Source organism: Dermacentor variabilis, unplaced genomic scaffold (genome assembly GCF_050947875.1).
Source record: "Dermacentor variabilis isolate Ectoservices unplaced genomic scaffold, ASM5094787v1 scaffold_12, whole genome shotgun sequence".
Lineage (NCBI taxonomy): Eukaryota > Metazoa > Arthropoda > Arachnida > Ixodida > Ixodidae > Dermacentor > Dermacentor variabilis.
Window position 1 is genome coordinate 49499936 of NW_027460280.1, and position 14776 is coordinate 49514711.

The 14776-nt window shown below is 47.7% G+C and overlaps 1 protein-coding gene across 1 annotated transcript in view; it reads right to left on the reverse strand.

The window, feature by feature from the left end:
• Positions 1-14776, reverse strand: part of LOC142566044 (1-phosphatidylinositol 4,5-bisphosphate phosphodiesterase epsilon-1-like) — a 305298-nt gene that overhangs the window by 88608 nt on the left and 201914 nt on the right. The window contains exon 12 of the mRNA XM_075676754.1: positions 2504-2797. Within this exon, the coding sequence (XP_075532869.1) occupies positions 2504-2797 (294 nt within the window). The remainder of the gene's footprint in view (positions 1-2503; positions 2798-14776) is intronic.

Consider the following 14776-nt stretch of genomic DNA (forward strand, 5'->3'; position numbering starts at 1 on the left):
GTCAAGGTCAGCTATGCCCAGCAGCGTGAATCTAGTACCGACGCATCGGGACTATAGAGACAGAGTCTGTTGTGAATTTCTGACGGTAGCGACAATGACAAACGGCTGTCTTTACGTCCTTTGGATGAACGCTGCAGGACAGTGGCCTGCTGTATATTTCATGCGCCCAGAAAGTTCAGACTTCAGTCTATGATCATCCAAATGAAATTTTACACACATATCTCTTTCAGACATTGTCAACCCCTGACGCTTGCGATGGCGAATTCCAAGCATCTACTTATGTCGACGCCACATGCTAAAGGATTTAGAGCATATATCTGGTTATTTTGGCCGCTTACAGACGCGAGACGCAGCTGTAGAACTGCCGGGAAAAGACACTATAATAAAAGGGTATCAATGCAGCCTTTCAAGGCTCATATGCTTTTACCGTTATTTTGTACAGGCAAAGGGAAACTACGAAGCAAAAGTAAAAGAACGAGTTCTTCTGCTGCCGCATTCGTTACTGGTGTTCTCTTTCTTTCCCAAACGACATTTGTCCCGCTGGAGGGTAACGATGCTGCAATCCCTGTCTGGCGTGCCTGGGGCCAATAGAGGTGCCGACATTTGCGGGATGCCGCGCGTACGTGTTCTCACGGTCAGGCAGCTGCACTTCTGGCGGAGGCGCTGGGCGAAATTTTGGCGAACCACGAATAGCACAAACGAAAGACCATGGATGATTTTGAAAGACAGAAAAGAGCCGTCGTCGACATAACACTTTCTATTTTCACGGAAAAGTGCCTAGAATGTACTGCACGATGCACGCCTAATTCATTTATTTTGTTTACAGGAACCTCCCTGACAAATTTGACGTCAATTCGAGTATTTCTTGATGTGGTTTTACGCTTTGCCGTCGGCCATTTTCGGTACCATCATTCGGTTGCGCCACCCACTATAACGCCAGATTTTCGCGCAATGGGGTATATACTGCTTTCGCATTAAAAACCGAAGTGATCAAGAACGTCATTCAACAATGATTCCGAATTTTCGAAAAGAGGCCATCGCAGTACATGGGACAATGGCACACCCCCTCCTCTCGAGGTTTCATAATTTCCTTTTTCTTTCGGTTAGGCTTCCCATATGCACTAGTGTGACGTCGGCAGTTGGCTAATGCCGTCGTAACCGAGGCGACGGACATGCTCGCCGCAATTGCTGCTGTACCGTCGCCCTGGCGGCATGGCAGCCCTAAAGAGTTGTTTCGATGCTTACTCCACGTTTGAAGGTGTGACGCACAGACCTAAACGCGCCTTCGGGGTCTCGCTGACGCGTGAAACCAAATACAAGAAGCGGGCTCACTGGCGCCAAACACAGCCGACGTATAGTGCACTACATGTGGTATGCCAAAAATCGCGCCTCGCTACCATTCTAGCTGCGTCAGCAAGAACGTTACGCAGCTGAACCAAAGAGCCACTGACACGTTTACGAAAAAAAAAAGAAACTGCACCTTGAATTGGAACTAAATTTATGTTAGTAAGTATTATTCGTGGAAAATACTCGTGCAATATCTTGTTCGCCATCCTTGTGTTGCCTTCGTTAATACCTATTTAATCGGACGCCCCGTTTGTTTCCGTTACTGCTGTTCGTACGGCTGGTAAACTTCGAACGCAGCAGTCATCAATATGAATGTTCTCGCACGCAGAACGAGCAACGGGTGAGACGGGGTGATGTCAGCGCGTATCCTTCGGAACCTTTTTGAGCAGGTGAGGCGCGGTATGCTTCTTCACAAACTATGCTTCGTGGGAGATAGTAAAATAAATTCCAGCAGCGTATGAATCCTCACAACGTTTATCTTAAACTCTCCTTCGGCGATAGGTCTCCTAGCTGGCTCCACCGCAAGGCACAGAAAGCGCTTGCCGCTTCTGTGCCTTGCGCAGAGTCGTTGCGGGTCACTTCCGTCTGAACGTATACGGTCGCCAGCATTACGACGGGGAACGCCAAACTCGTTTCAAGCAACAATTATTCGCGATGTGCGAAATCGAACCTGACATTTTTACATACTTAACAAGTAGTTTTCCCTTTGAACATTTAATTACAGTGATCAATTTTATGCGTGGCACGCGTGTTTAGCCCCGACGGACTTTTGAATTACACACATTCTGTATGTCAGTGATATAGTGCTTTATTCAGGATGTACTCAAGTGTTCCGAGCCTCAAACAATTTCGAAAACTCATTTACGTGCAGCCTTAAGGTGCAGCGACTCGAGGCACCAATACATTCTACAGAGGGGAGCGCGTTCATGCACTCTCACGCGTATAGCAAGGAGGGTTTCGGCGCGCGTTCTCCTTTTAATTTCAGCAGATGCAGATATACGTCACGCTTTCTCCACCGAAACATTGCCTCGCATTTTCGGTAGACGAACACTAAGCAGGCGACGGCCCATCATGCGCTTTCTCATCTCTCTCGCTCTGTTTGAGCAAAGCAACCTGACTGAACACACATAAGTAAGCCCGGGCGGTGGCTTGATACCTTGATGGTCTTGCCGATGTTCTTGGCGGTGTGGTAGCACGGCGGCAGGCACTCCTTGAGGCTGACCGCGTTGTGCAGCCCCGTTGGCGAGCGGTTTCCGTTCGACCCGATCCACTGGCGAAGTATGAGCGACCGTCGCTTGGGCACCGCGCGCAAGAAGCTGCCCGACGAGCGGCTGGTGGGCGTGGCCGGCTCGCAGGCCCCGTCGGAGGAGTCGGCGGGGCTGTCGTCAGCCTCCGCCGACGACATCCTGCTGCTTTCGCCGGGGCCCGGCGGCTCGGGGATCAGGCCTTCCTGCGGGGCGACAATGGGCTCACATGCACTGTCGCGGGCGACCAGCAGCGTGACAGCGAAACTGTAGTCTGACCAGAATTACAAGTGACGCTACGGAACTACATCCTCACGAATCCCGTTCCTGGCTTTTAAACGCCCCGTAAAAAGCCTCTACGCACCGGTAGTCGCCGGCACGCAGTGTGCACGAGGCTAACTTGGCAGTCTAGATTTCGCGAAGCTCTGGAGAGAAGTAGGGCCATTGAAAGCCTCGCCATTTATTGAAGTAACTACTACACAGTCAACAGGCCTTGATGCGAAGGAAAGCGTAAGGGAAATAAATCCCCTATACTTTGTTAACGTACCTCGTAATCGAAGAGGAGTGCAAATTTATTGCGGAGCAGCGCCGTAGGGTGCGCTTAAGGTGACAGAGAGCTCCTGTTAACCAGCACCTCCATGCTCCCCCTCCATCCAACTACGACCTCGACTCCCGGCCACAAAAAAAAAAACATCGACAAGAGTTTGAAAGCGCAATTGTGAGAGCCGGCGCCGTTTTCTTTCGCACAAGAAAGGGTTAATCTTTTGTCAGGGCTATCCAAGTACGTTTATATATAGCCTCTTATTCAACCGGAAGTTAATAATAATATTTAATAATACTGTTTATTTTCCACCAAGAAAGATGGAGGAGGCTGCAAGTAAAAGCTGCACGAACAAACGGCAGCTTGACAGGCGCCCGCAGCCCCCTCTACAAGGCGGCAGTAAAAAAAAAGGTTACAGGAAGGAACGCCGAAAACATACATAGGCACCGAAATGGACACAAGGAATGAACACAAAAATCATCCAATGAGAAAGACATAGATACCTTATACATAGCGTTGCCGTATTTCAGCGTTAGTTATTTTTAAAATGTCAGGGGTACTTTTGTTGTAATAATTCAGGAGAGTGGGAAAGGCGAAAGGCAGTTTTTCTCTGGAGTAGTTAGCCCGAGGGGTTATAACATTCCATTTTTCTTTGTGACGGGTACTGTGTACCGAAATGCTCTCTTTTAGTGATAATAAGTCGCGTAGAAACATTCTATTTTCAAGTACTTCGCGTTTGAAGGCTAGTGTTAGCTTATAGTTATACAGATTTTTTACTGGTATAATGTTTGCTTTAAAAAAAAACTGTGTGTACGGCTGTTATATGGTAAGTCATAAAGCACTTGGTCAACAGATGTGGAAGAACTAATCAGATTTGAGCGCACCAAAAAAGTGCAAAGGCAGGCCGCGTCCTTATCGCTTACAATGCATACTGCATCATCGTATAAGGAAACTTACCATTGCTGATGTGAGCCGCTATCTACGATTCACATGCACTATACATCCACCACAAAATGCTCATAAAACAGTAAGGGTACGTACGTCTGATGTTATTAACTACAAATATTTTAACGGCATATGCACGGTACGTTTGCCATCATTCATGCAGCTGGCAGACATGAAAGCATGCCTAAGCTAAATTTACTGATCGTGACTAACGCATAAGGAACGCTGGTAAGCATACAAATAAAATCGTGCTATGCCGGACGCGCTGCGAGGAATATAACTAATTTCTTAAATTTTCTAATTCCCAGAAAAAAAAAATTGCTCATCGTGATATACTCGCGAGTAGAGTATCCCCGAGTCTCATAATACGAGGAACCTTTGGGAGTGGAAGATGTTCTAATCGTTAGACAGCGAACAGCAACAGTTACACTCGTAGCATCGCAATTCCTTACGCGCGAAACATCCAGGCGGCGAGTTGTTATAACAATACTGACAGCAACAAGGTTTAAAGAGCTCACCAAATTTAGACTGTTTCTATCGCGGCACCGCCCGCGTCAGATAAAGCACGATAAATGTTGTAACTGTCCAAAAGTTGCTCATTTTCCAATCAAACTTTGCAAGACACACCTGATCAGCACTGTAGATCGAGAGCACTGAGTGGACAAGCTGCAGTATTGGGCGTTACCGTACAACAGCTGCTGCGGCTTGGGCAACGCTGCTTAGAGCAGCTTTGTTGCAGCTCTGCACATGCATGCGTCAAAAGATGGAGCCCTCGGACACTTATATCCTTGTACGACGTCATCGGAAGCCACCAGCAGTGCTCGGGAATGCTCGGTGTCGGCAAGAGGTCGGGCAGGGTCGGAGATAAAAAATAAGTAAAAGGCGCGCGCGCAAGTCCATCGGCTAGCTGACGCCTTCGAGCATCTACCAAAATATCCAGGGCCCAGCTGTTGGACCTATTCTCGTGCTCTGCAAACCGTCGCGTGGGCAAAGATCGGAGCACAGTCCATCGATGATGGGCTGAGAAGAGCCGGCAGGCACGGAAAGGAAACCGCTGGGCGAGAGCGATGAGAAAAGCGCGGGCTCTTCGAGGTGCGCTCTGTTTCTGGCACGTGTTCCGCTAGTCGAGCGCTTTCGTTCGACTTTCTGGTCTCGGCTCATCTCACTGACGTTTCGGTCAATGGCGCGCACAAATTCCAGGTAAAAGTTGTATTGTGAGCTCATAATATGAATATATTTATAATCCTTGACTCATAATTTAACAATACTATAGGTATACTGACAAGTGAGAGTCATTGCAACAGTCGATATTAAATAATAAATAACACAAAAGAAAGATGGGAAAGAAAGGAAATCAGTTACTGAGTGCTGGGGGGCAGAGACTTGGAATATGCATGTTTACGTGTCTACGAGTGTAATGACGCCTAGAAGGCGGCAGTCTATCTGCGACAGCAATCGAGGAAAGTGACTATAGAAGCGAAATCCGACTGCATATGCATATATGTTTCAGGTATGGTTGTAGTTCAGTAAGAAAGGCGTTCTATTAGAACACGCGTGTCTTCTCCGACCAAAGCTCTCCCTGGCAGCACTTCTCTCAGCGCCCACCTGACCTATTCTGGCCTTAGGATGAGAAAATTAAATAATGTGGATACAATTAGGAGTATCCTCGTAAAAAATTTAGGCCATTACGCATTTAGCAAACGTGAATACATCTACTGTGCCTTTGATATTGGCAAAAAGGCTAAACAGATAAAAAGTAGCTCAATGCTATGCCACTCTTATCATCCACTGTTCGTCGCCGGCTGATCCCATTGATAACGTGGGCGGAGGGATGCACTCTGACCACTGACGAAGCATTGGAGCAGAGTGGCCTGCGTTATCACGGCCCTGCGTTACATGTTTGATCGCAAAAGCCAAGGCTACGTAAAGACCACAACACGGGACCTGAGGCGGCCTTCGTGGGAGACTTGTAAAGCGCTGCACATCGTGAACGGCTTGTGGCACTATGTATTGAAATGAATCCTTTTTTTCTCCACGTGTGGAAAATGGTTTACGATAGATTGAGCATGAACCCTTTTCTCTGCACGTGTCAAATTGATATGACCCCTACAGCAAAAATAAACGGCAGCAACACGGACACGGTCTTGTCGCGCTGAGAACATTATGCACACTAAACACCCAGGAAACTTTCTCATAAGCAATTTAAGTGTGCTCAGAGTCTCAGACAATGGAAGCTTGCCTGTGATTGTAAAATTTTAATGTTAAAATGAAGACGCATATGGCCGTAAACTTCCTGCCATTGACCGTTTGTTGGCTACCCTTGGAATAGGGTAGCCAAATATTTAGGATAGCCGACTTGTAGGGTAGCCACGTTACAGCTTTAACGTAGGAGTAAGGGGGCCCAAATCCGTAAACCGAAGACAGCGAACAGGCCGCGTTCAGACTTGACGAACACTTCCAACTCGGCAGCTTCTGTAGAAAACGCGGCGATCATGGAGTGCCGATATGTCTCACCTTGTATGGTACACCACGTCCGTGCGAGTACTTCCACTAAACGCGCGGAAATGCCGCGCTCCTCAAAGCGGCTCTAACGGACCTCCGGGCTGGAGCGTTACGGGAAACGGCGGCCGAAAGGCTGCTCTAGGCCGCGTACGTTTAGCTCTCGCGAAGCAGCAGGCGATCGGCCCTTCATTACAACAGCCAGGATGGCAAACGACGATGCCCACTCCCGCGAGCGTTCGTACCCTTTTCTATCGCAGGTGACATCGTGTCTCGCGATTTCTATATGTGCCTCACGTCAACAGACGAGGGGGCTATGCAGCGGTCACGCGGTTCCGATCGTCAGCGACCGGCGCGCACGCTCTCTCGCCGCCCCAAGTGTCGGCCGCTGACCTGCGAGCCGTCAACGTGACCTTGTCCACGCAGCTGGCCAACGGTGAGCGGCGGGGTAAGCAGCGACCCAGAGCGCGACCGACTAATGGCCATGTGCAATCTGGACCCACCATCGGCGCTAGCCGATTCGAACTGTGACGGATTGGGCAAGCCCCCCGTTTCCCAGTGCTCTTCGGTGGCCTATAGTTCGCGTTAGTTGTCTTTGCCTGGTCGCTCGCCGCATCCCATGTAGATGACCTACATTGCTTGCACTCCTTCCGGCGCATTCTAAGAGTCCTATACTGAGCTAAACAGCTAAGATGGTCGGCGGCCAGTAAAGCAGGCAAAGTAAAGCAGTGAAGCGGGCCTTTCTACTTGTCTCTCTCTTTTATTTTTCATCTTCGACATTATCATTTTAAGTATGCCTACATTTTCATTGTTGCATGTTTCCAGCTTAGGGTGCGAAACTAGCGGACTGCTAAGCCCCTACAAATTATCCATAGCTTCATCAGTCCATTTTATGCGCCATGTTGGGCTGCCAGAACGAGCGAATTGTTTTATGGAACACAACACTCCTCTAGTTCTTGTGGATGACTCTGCTGCATTTTTCTTCCAGCGTAACAATTCTTTTACAAACGCGTATTGCAAACTATGCTGAAAAGACACTGTTTAAAAAATGCATTGTTAGGATAGCGTTCTCCAACGAAATTGAATGCGCGGTCGCTAGTGATATCACCGAATAAGCAACCCTTCTAGAAGATAGCCTCTGATTTCTAGCCGCTTAGAGTGACAAATAAACAGGAAAAGCCCCCCCCCCCCCGCCCTAACAGTACGCGACGCATGTTGATGGCGAACATATGCATATGCTAAGTGTAGTACATCTCGACCTACTTACGGAAGCATGTCGTTTAGGCAGAGCCAAAATAAACACTTGCTGCTCTAGCCTGGGAACGAATTCACAAAGTTTTTCCTTCGTAATTGACAGTTATTCGCCATAGACCAATAGGCTTCTCTATAATGTCCAGCATAGGGAACGGCTGGTATTTGCACTTACGAACAATTCTAATAATGTGTTTCAGTGGGCCAGTTGGTTCTGTTGCATGATGGAACGCTGTGCTGCGAAGCAATATTTTCGACGCAGACATGAAGAACGAGGACGTTAGACCCGCAAGAAGACGCACAACCACGCTTCTTGTGTGTCTAATGTCATATAGTTCTTCACGTCCGTGTTGAAAGTGTTGTTTCGCAGCAGTGTTCCATCATGGAACAATTCTAGCGCAACAGGTCTTTGTGAATCCAGGCCCAGGTTTCTTTACCACCCATTGGAAGCACAAGCGTAAGCTGAGCACCTGCAGGCGTCTTTTAGCCTCTCTTGAGTGCTCTGTCATATGTGTTATTCGGCTGCATGAGGCTGTGGAGGGAGTATACGGCGTCGCTGTTTCCGGTATTTCCACCAATTTTTCTTTCTCTTTCTGAGTAGGTCTCCGAAGAAGCAAAATTGCGTTGAGGTCACGGAGCAGACAACTTCGACCTTTAAGCTCAATGACCACGTTTTCGCGGAGTATTCTCCCATCGCAGAGCGGTTGCTTTCTCAATGTAGACGAAATGTGAAAGTATTTTTTGCATCCTTATATACACTCCATCAAGAAAAAAATACGAAGTCGTCAGGTAGGGCTACATCACCAGAGCGACAGAGACTGCGCACAACTCCGGTGAACTACCTCCAGAATCCTAACGCATGCAACGGCAAAAAGTACTCACATATCCGCCGTCTTCCGTGGGTAACGACGAAAAAAATGGGGAACAATGGTGAGCGTTGCGAAGCGCACGCAGCCACGCACCGCCAACTCGATAGCGAATTATGGGGCAGGAAGTTTGCCTATTTCGGCGGAACTGTTACGCGTTTGCACAGCGCTGTAGGATGGCATCAGAGCGGACAAAGGTTGCCGACCGTTTGCGTTTGCCGCTGCATAAAAAAAAAAAGTAGTCAGCCGCCGCTAATGCGGATAGAGCGCGAAGCGCCCTCTCTTTTCTAGGTCAGCACCATCGAAGGATGACCGCATGTATTGGGCCAATAGGAACAGGTGTGGCGGCGCATAGTAATGCGTATCTGCTGCATTTGCCTCTTACAGCGGATCCGCAACAGTCATCGTTTTTGCTACACAACGATCTGCCCTTTTTATTTCTATTTCTGGGAGTCGGAACTTGCAACGCAAGAAGACAGTGAGGAAACCTACGAGTGAGCACCACTGTTTTTGTCTCGGTCGCTCGGACATGCCACTCACGCGAATGGAGGATATGCTAATGGTCAAAACAAAGCTTTGCGCAAGCTTTTGACTGTCTCGTTTACGTTCGCACTACAAAGGTGGCTATCTCATTGTCATTCGCCTGTCCTTAGGGCCATCCTCATTCTTACGAGTGCGACTCTGCCCGAGAACTCAGGTCCCGATGAACGGTGAACCGGTCTAACGTTTCGAAAATGGAATATATGCAAACGAGCGCGCTGAAGTGTATGTTTGGATTCACAAGTAACTATTGAATTAGGAAAGACTACACCTGAGAAACAGTCAATGACACGGACATTGCAGCAATCAAAGTAACTGTTGATGGGAATTAGCGCTCAGAATAGAGGCTCACACAGGAAGGGGGGACAAATATATAGTAATGTTCTTCCCTCATTCCTGTGTGTGTGTGTGTCCTTCTTAGCGCTCATTCCCCTCAATAGTTATGCAAAACCAACTAGCTGAAGAGTTGGAACCCTTTTTCAGCAAATAAAGCTGTAAGAAGGAGGACTGGGCCAATTTGTGTATCGGCGCGAAGGCAATGAAGTCGTCCAGGGAACAGCTGGGTTGCGCATTGAGAAAGAGGATCTGAACACCGAGAACTTGAGAAAGGAGCATGTGACATTAAAGGTGAGGTAGATGTAAGAAATCACAAACAGCGATGTCATATGAAAATAAGGCACAACTGAGATAATACCATCGCAATATTATACTGCATGATAATATATCATACCGCCTTAGTTGGCGCTGCAGCTTCCTGCCATTACTGTACACCGCGCTCTAATTAACCACTAACCTGCAGGTATCGTACAACCGAAACTCATTAAAAAGAATTGATAATCAAATATGATAGGCCTTTCCAAGAAACTCGCTCTGATGCCGACGTTCGAAATGGTCTCTTCGGCAAATAATGTACTGGTAGGGTCGTTAGATTAGTCCAAGTGCAACCACTTGAGAACTAACGCGATGAAAAGTCATTTTTTTTAATCGCCAGAAACACACATCTGTAAATAAACGCGGACATTAGGCTTCGAAAATGATGTGATCAATATTGTTAGCGAAAATAGGCACCTCGGCGTTACCTTTTCAGAGACGTTGTCTTGGAACTAGCACGTTGTTATGTCTGCGACAGAATCTATTCACTCTTTTCGCCCCTCCTGATCGTATTGTTTAGCCATAAAACGCAACAACGACGGCTACATTAGCTTGTTTAATTTATTACACAGATATTTCAAGCACAACACTATAAAACAGGATCTCTGGCATGTACGATTCCGCCGCACAGAATGCGGTAACCAGTCACTAGTATTCCAGATGGCCACACTCCTAAATCGTTGAACTTGGCGTAAATGCCGAGGCGAAGTCTACGCGCACATTTCTCGCGCATCTTTCACGCGACCCTGATGAGTCGTCTTTCTTGCACGCTTGTTCCGCACTGTTTCTAATCATTTCTGGTTTCCTGCGGTGCTGACCTAGTGTAGGGTATTTTCTTCACGCGAGTTCCTTTACAGTGTTGTATGAAAGACCAGTTTATTTTTAGTGCTATGCATTGATGAGTTTTGAACGTTGTCAACAATAAGCGTTGTATTTTTTCCAGTAGATTGTTGCTGTTTTTTTTTTCGTTTTTACAGCGAAGCTGTCTATGGGGGGGGGGGGGCTAAGGTCTGCAAAAAAATGGGTCCGAGATGTTGAAAAAACAAATCATCATATGGACCGATCCTGGTGATAGTGCAGAAAGGGTCCAAGCTCAATGGCACATACCTCGGTGGGTTTGGGGACCTGTAACGCGCCCTTGAACTACCCTTGTCACACGTGGGGCGCAGAAGAAAGGGGGGGGGGGGCTTACGTGCCAAAACCACTTTCTGATTATGAGGCACGCCGTAGTGGAAGACTCCGGAAATTTCGACCACCTGGGTTTGTTTAACGTGCACCTAAATCTAATAAGCACACGGGTGTTTTCGCCCCCATCGAAATGCGGGAGCCATGGCCGGGATTCGACCCAGCGACCTCGTGCTGAGCAGCCCAACACCATAGCCACTGAGCAACCACAGCGGGTCGACGCAAAGACGTCCCAGGCACAAAGGTATACGACTAGATGTTTCTGGAAAAAAAAATGTTTTGCACAACTTCTTCAAAAAGGACTGTTAACAAATTCTTGGCGCCAACCGCGCAAGCGCGCTAGTGCCACTGCTCGCGCGTTCTTCGTCGTCGTCGTCTTCTTCCACAGCTGGCTCCGTTGTGCAAGAAAGTATCATCATCAGCAATGGCTCAAGCTTCGTCGTCTTCCACGGCTGGCTCCGTTGCCGCTCGTCATCCCGGCGTATAGAATTCTCTTCTGTCGTCGTAATGGGGAGGCCGCGTTTCGGAGGTACTTGTTAAGGGGGTATAAGCCATTTAATTGTTTCGCGTGACGGGCAGATTTGATAACAGAGGTGATACGTGAATGTGTGTGCGTACCTATATCGCCACCATGACCCCAGATTAGGACAATAAATATGTTCGTACCTTGGTTCAATATTCCGGGTCGCCTATGTGTCGTGAGCTAAACAGCGTCGCTGGTCATCCACCTACACAGAGTCGAATGGCACTGTTTTTTTTTTTTACTTTGTGTGTCATACTTACAATCGATATGTTGCATTTGCTGTATTTACGGGCCTGGGCGTATTGCTATATTTGTCTTTCGTTTTCACATGTTGCTCTTGCCTGCGGGTGCAAGCTTTATCGCACTCGTAGCCGCACTGTATGCGGGCCGGAGCTCTGTCAAGCAGCAACGTGCAGCTTTTAGAAGACCTTGCTGTTGGGCTAGGGCGCATCTCAACGAAATGTTGTTAAGATGCACCAACCAAGATTCACCTGTCCTTACGTCATGCTTTCTCTGTGATCGTTAGTTCGGGCAGTTTAAATTTGTGTGCCGTTTTGCTCCCTGATCCCCTGATTCTCTTCGAGATTAAAAAAAAAAGAAGAAATAGAAGAAAAGGAAATGTCCACCTATTCCTATGGCAACGTTGCTCTCCTTGAAACAATTAAAATAGAGGAGATAAATTTATCGCTTCTCTCATATACGCAGTGATTACAACCTATTCGTCACATTTACGCCACTTTTCTCTAAAATAAATTGGTTTGTTTATTAAAGGGTAAAGCGATCATTGCACAAGGTGACTGTTGCGTTTCTGTGAGTGTGTTATGTCATCCGAGTGTTTTCCTTAATGTGTACGCCGGTTGATCTTTCACCGCATCGCGGCCCTGTATATGTGTTCTCAACTCGTTGTACGTGTGTATGTGTCGGCACTCCGCATAGTCTGCTGCAACCTCTTCCCTAGTTTGTCGCTGCACGTTCCAGTGACTATGTGTGGAATCCCCATTTACTCGTTTAACTAACTACACTCTAGATTTTTCGAACGTGTGATGATACGTCTTGTTCTGCACAAATTTTTAAAATACTATCACGTGAGAAGGTGTTGCCGTCTTCATTATAGATCACTAATGCTGTTTCTTTTATTTCCATTTCAACAACAACAACAACATCAACAGCAACAACAAACAGTGAGACACTAAAGCTAATGAGTATGAAATTTCTTAGTACAGTTTGTCGAATTATCTCTTGCACGAACTTAGTGGTAATGGTCGCCTCAGTCCCAACCTGCAAACGCAAAAGAGGTGGACTTTGTCGAAGCTGATATCGGAACAAGCTACCGATATGCGCCTACCACCTGCCGCCTATTGGCTGCAGTTGCATGCCACCAGCCAGCAAGAAAATAAAAGAACAATTCGTTACACCATCGCTTCGAGACTCGGTGGCACGAAAAAAAAAGAGAAAAGAAAGCTGCAAGCTTGAAACGAGGTGCATCATCGGTAATTTGTCTCCATTCAAGACGTTTCGTTACATATTCTATCTGCTCAAATACGTACTTCCCATGCACGAGACAAATGCCGCGACAAGGACGCACATATTTCTCATACAAGCAGCACTGTCTCGAGTCCGCAGGGATGACTGAAGCTTTGTACGGCAACAGAAAGAAAGAAAGAACACAGGGATGCCAGGGATGCGAGCTGATGTAACGGATCGAATTCGTCACACGAGACGCCGACGAGACCTGGCGACAACTCGCAACCAAGAATGACTGTGTAACGAGACGCGCCAGGCGAACCGGTCGCACCGAGGGCTACATTACACTGCCGCAGCCGGATACCGTAGCCAAGCTGGCATAGCTATTCGCGGAGAAGACAGCGCCGCCGGCGTCAGCTTTACCAGAGGAAAATCGTAGTCGTGATGGCACAACGACACTATGTTATCTGCACTGGCTGATGTAGAGAGTGGTTCACCTTCAAGCGATATAAGCTGGCGATCAGCGCGCCTAGGCTGACTCAGAGGGGCTACTTGAATTTTAGCGTGATTACACAAGCGCTATAGAATGATTTATTATTGTTTCAGCGATTACTAACGTTAGCACCGTGTTATATACTACGAGTCTGCCACCTTGAACATTCGCACATTTGAAGAAAGAGCACTGAAAAATGTCGTAGGTGTTAGCGCATTCCGACTTTTATTTACAATTTATTTAAATATTCTCTCTCGTTTGTAAGTGTGAGCCATCCTGACTTTAATATATATTGTTTGACTGAGCGAGGAGTAACTGCCATCAACCATAATGCGAACCTCTCCTACACCACATAGAGATATAACTTAAAGAACAATTCACCGACGATTACGATACTCCCTAATGCGAAATTTGAGCGCAGCTGTACACGTGTTTTCATTTCGCGATATATTGGCTGGCGCGGACAATCTGTCTCGCGTGGCACACTGCAAATGGAGCGAAGTGTGGCGCGACTGCCTCACTAATCAGAAGAGTGCGACAGGCAGCGCGTGGGTGACGCGTGGGTGCGATTCACAGCAGCCGCCGCAGACAGACCTCCGCTCATGCAGCGCTTTGTTTCCATATATGGTATCGGCGGACGCGCTCGCCGCATGCCATCGGTGAACAGACGACGGCGCGCTACTGTGGCGCCATCTCCTAGCGGTCGTCACCGCAGAGCCCGTCTTGTGCGGCACTAAGCTTTTCTTCTCACGCTCTCGCCATACCCTCGTCCTACGCTTTCCTCTTCGCGCTCTCCTCGCTATCCCCGTCTTTGATCTCCCGCTGCGCTCCGCGCTCGCTCTTTCATCCTTCGCTGTGCTCGTTCGCTCGGTTACGGCGAAGACGCCGATGCTAAACGCAGGAACGGGCGCATAAGAGCTGCGCTTTAAACGGGGAGGAGGGGAAACGTCGCGCGGGCTGTTAAACATAACAGCCCGCGCGACAGACAGACCAGATTACGATAACAGACCAGATTACGCAAAAAGTAGTAGCTTCAAAAAATAACAAGCCTCAACTCCGCGATTGAAACGTACAATATGAACAGCGTAATTGAAAACTACAACGAGTGAAAATTACTCCTACCGAATTATGCAGAGGAAAAAAAATGTGTTGATTTGCAGCTCTCTTTTCCTGTTATATTGAGCACATGATTACCACATTTCGCCACATTTCCGAAGAGCGGTTTCC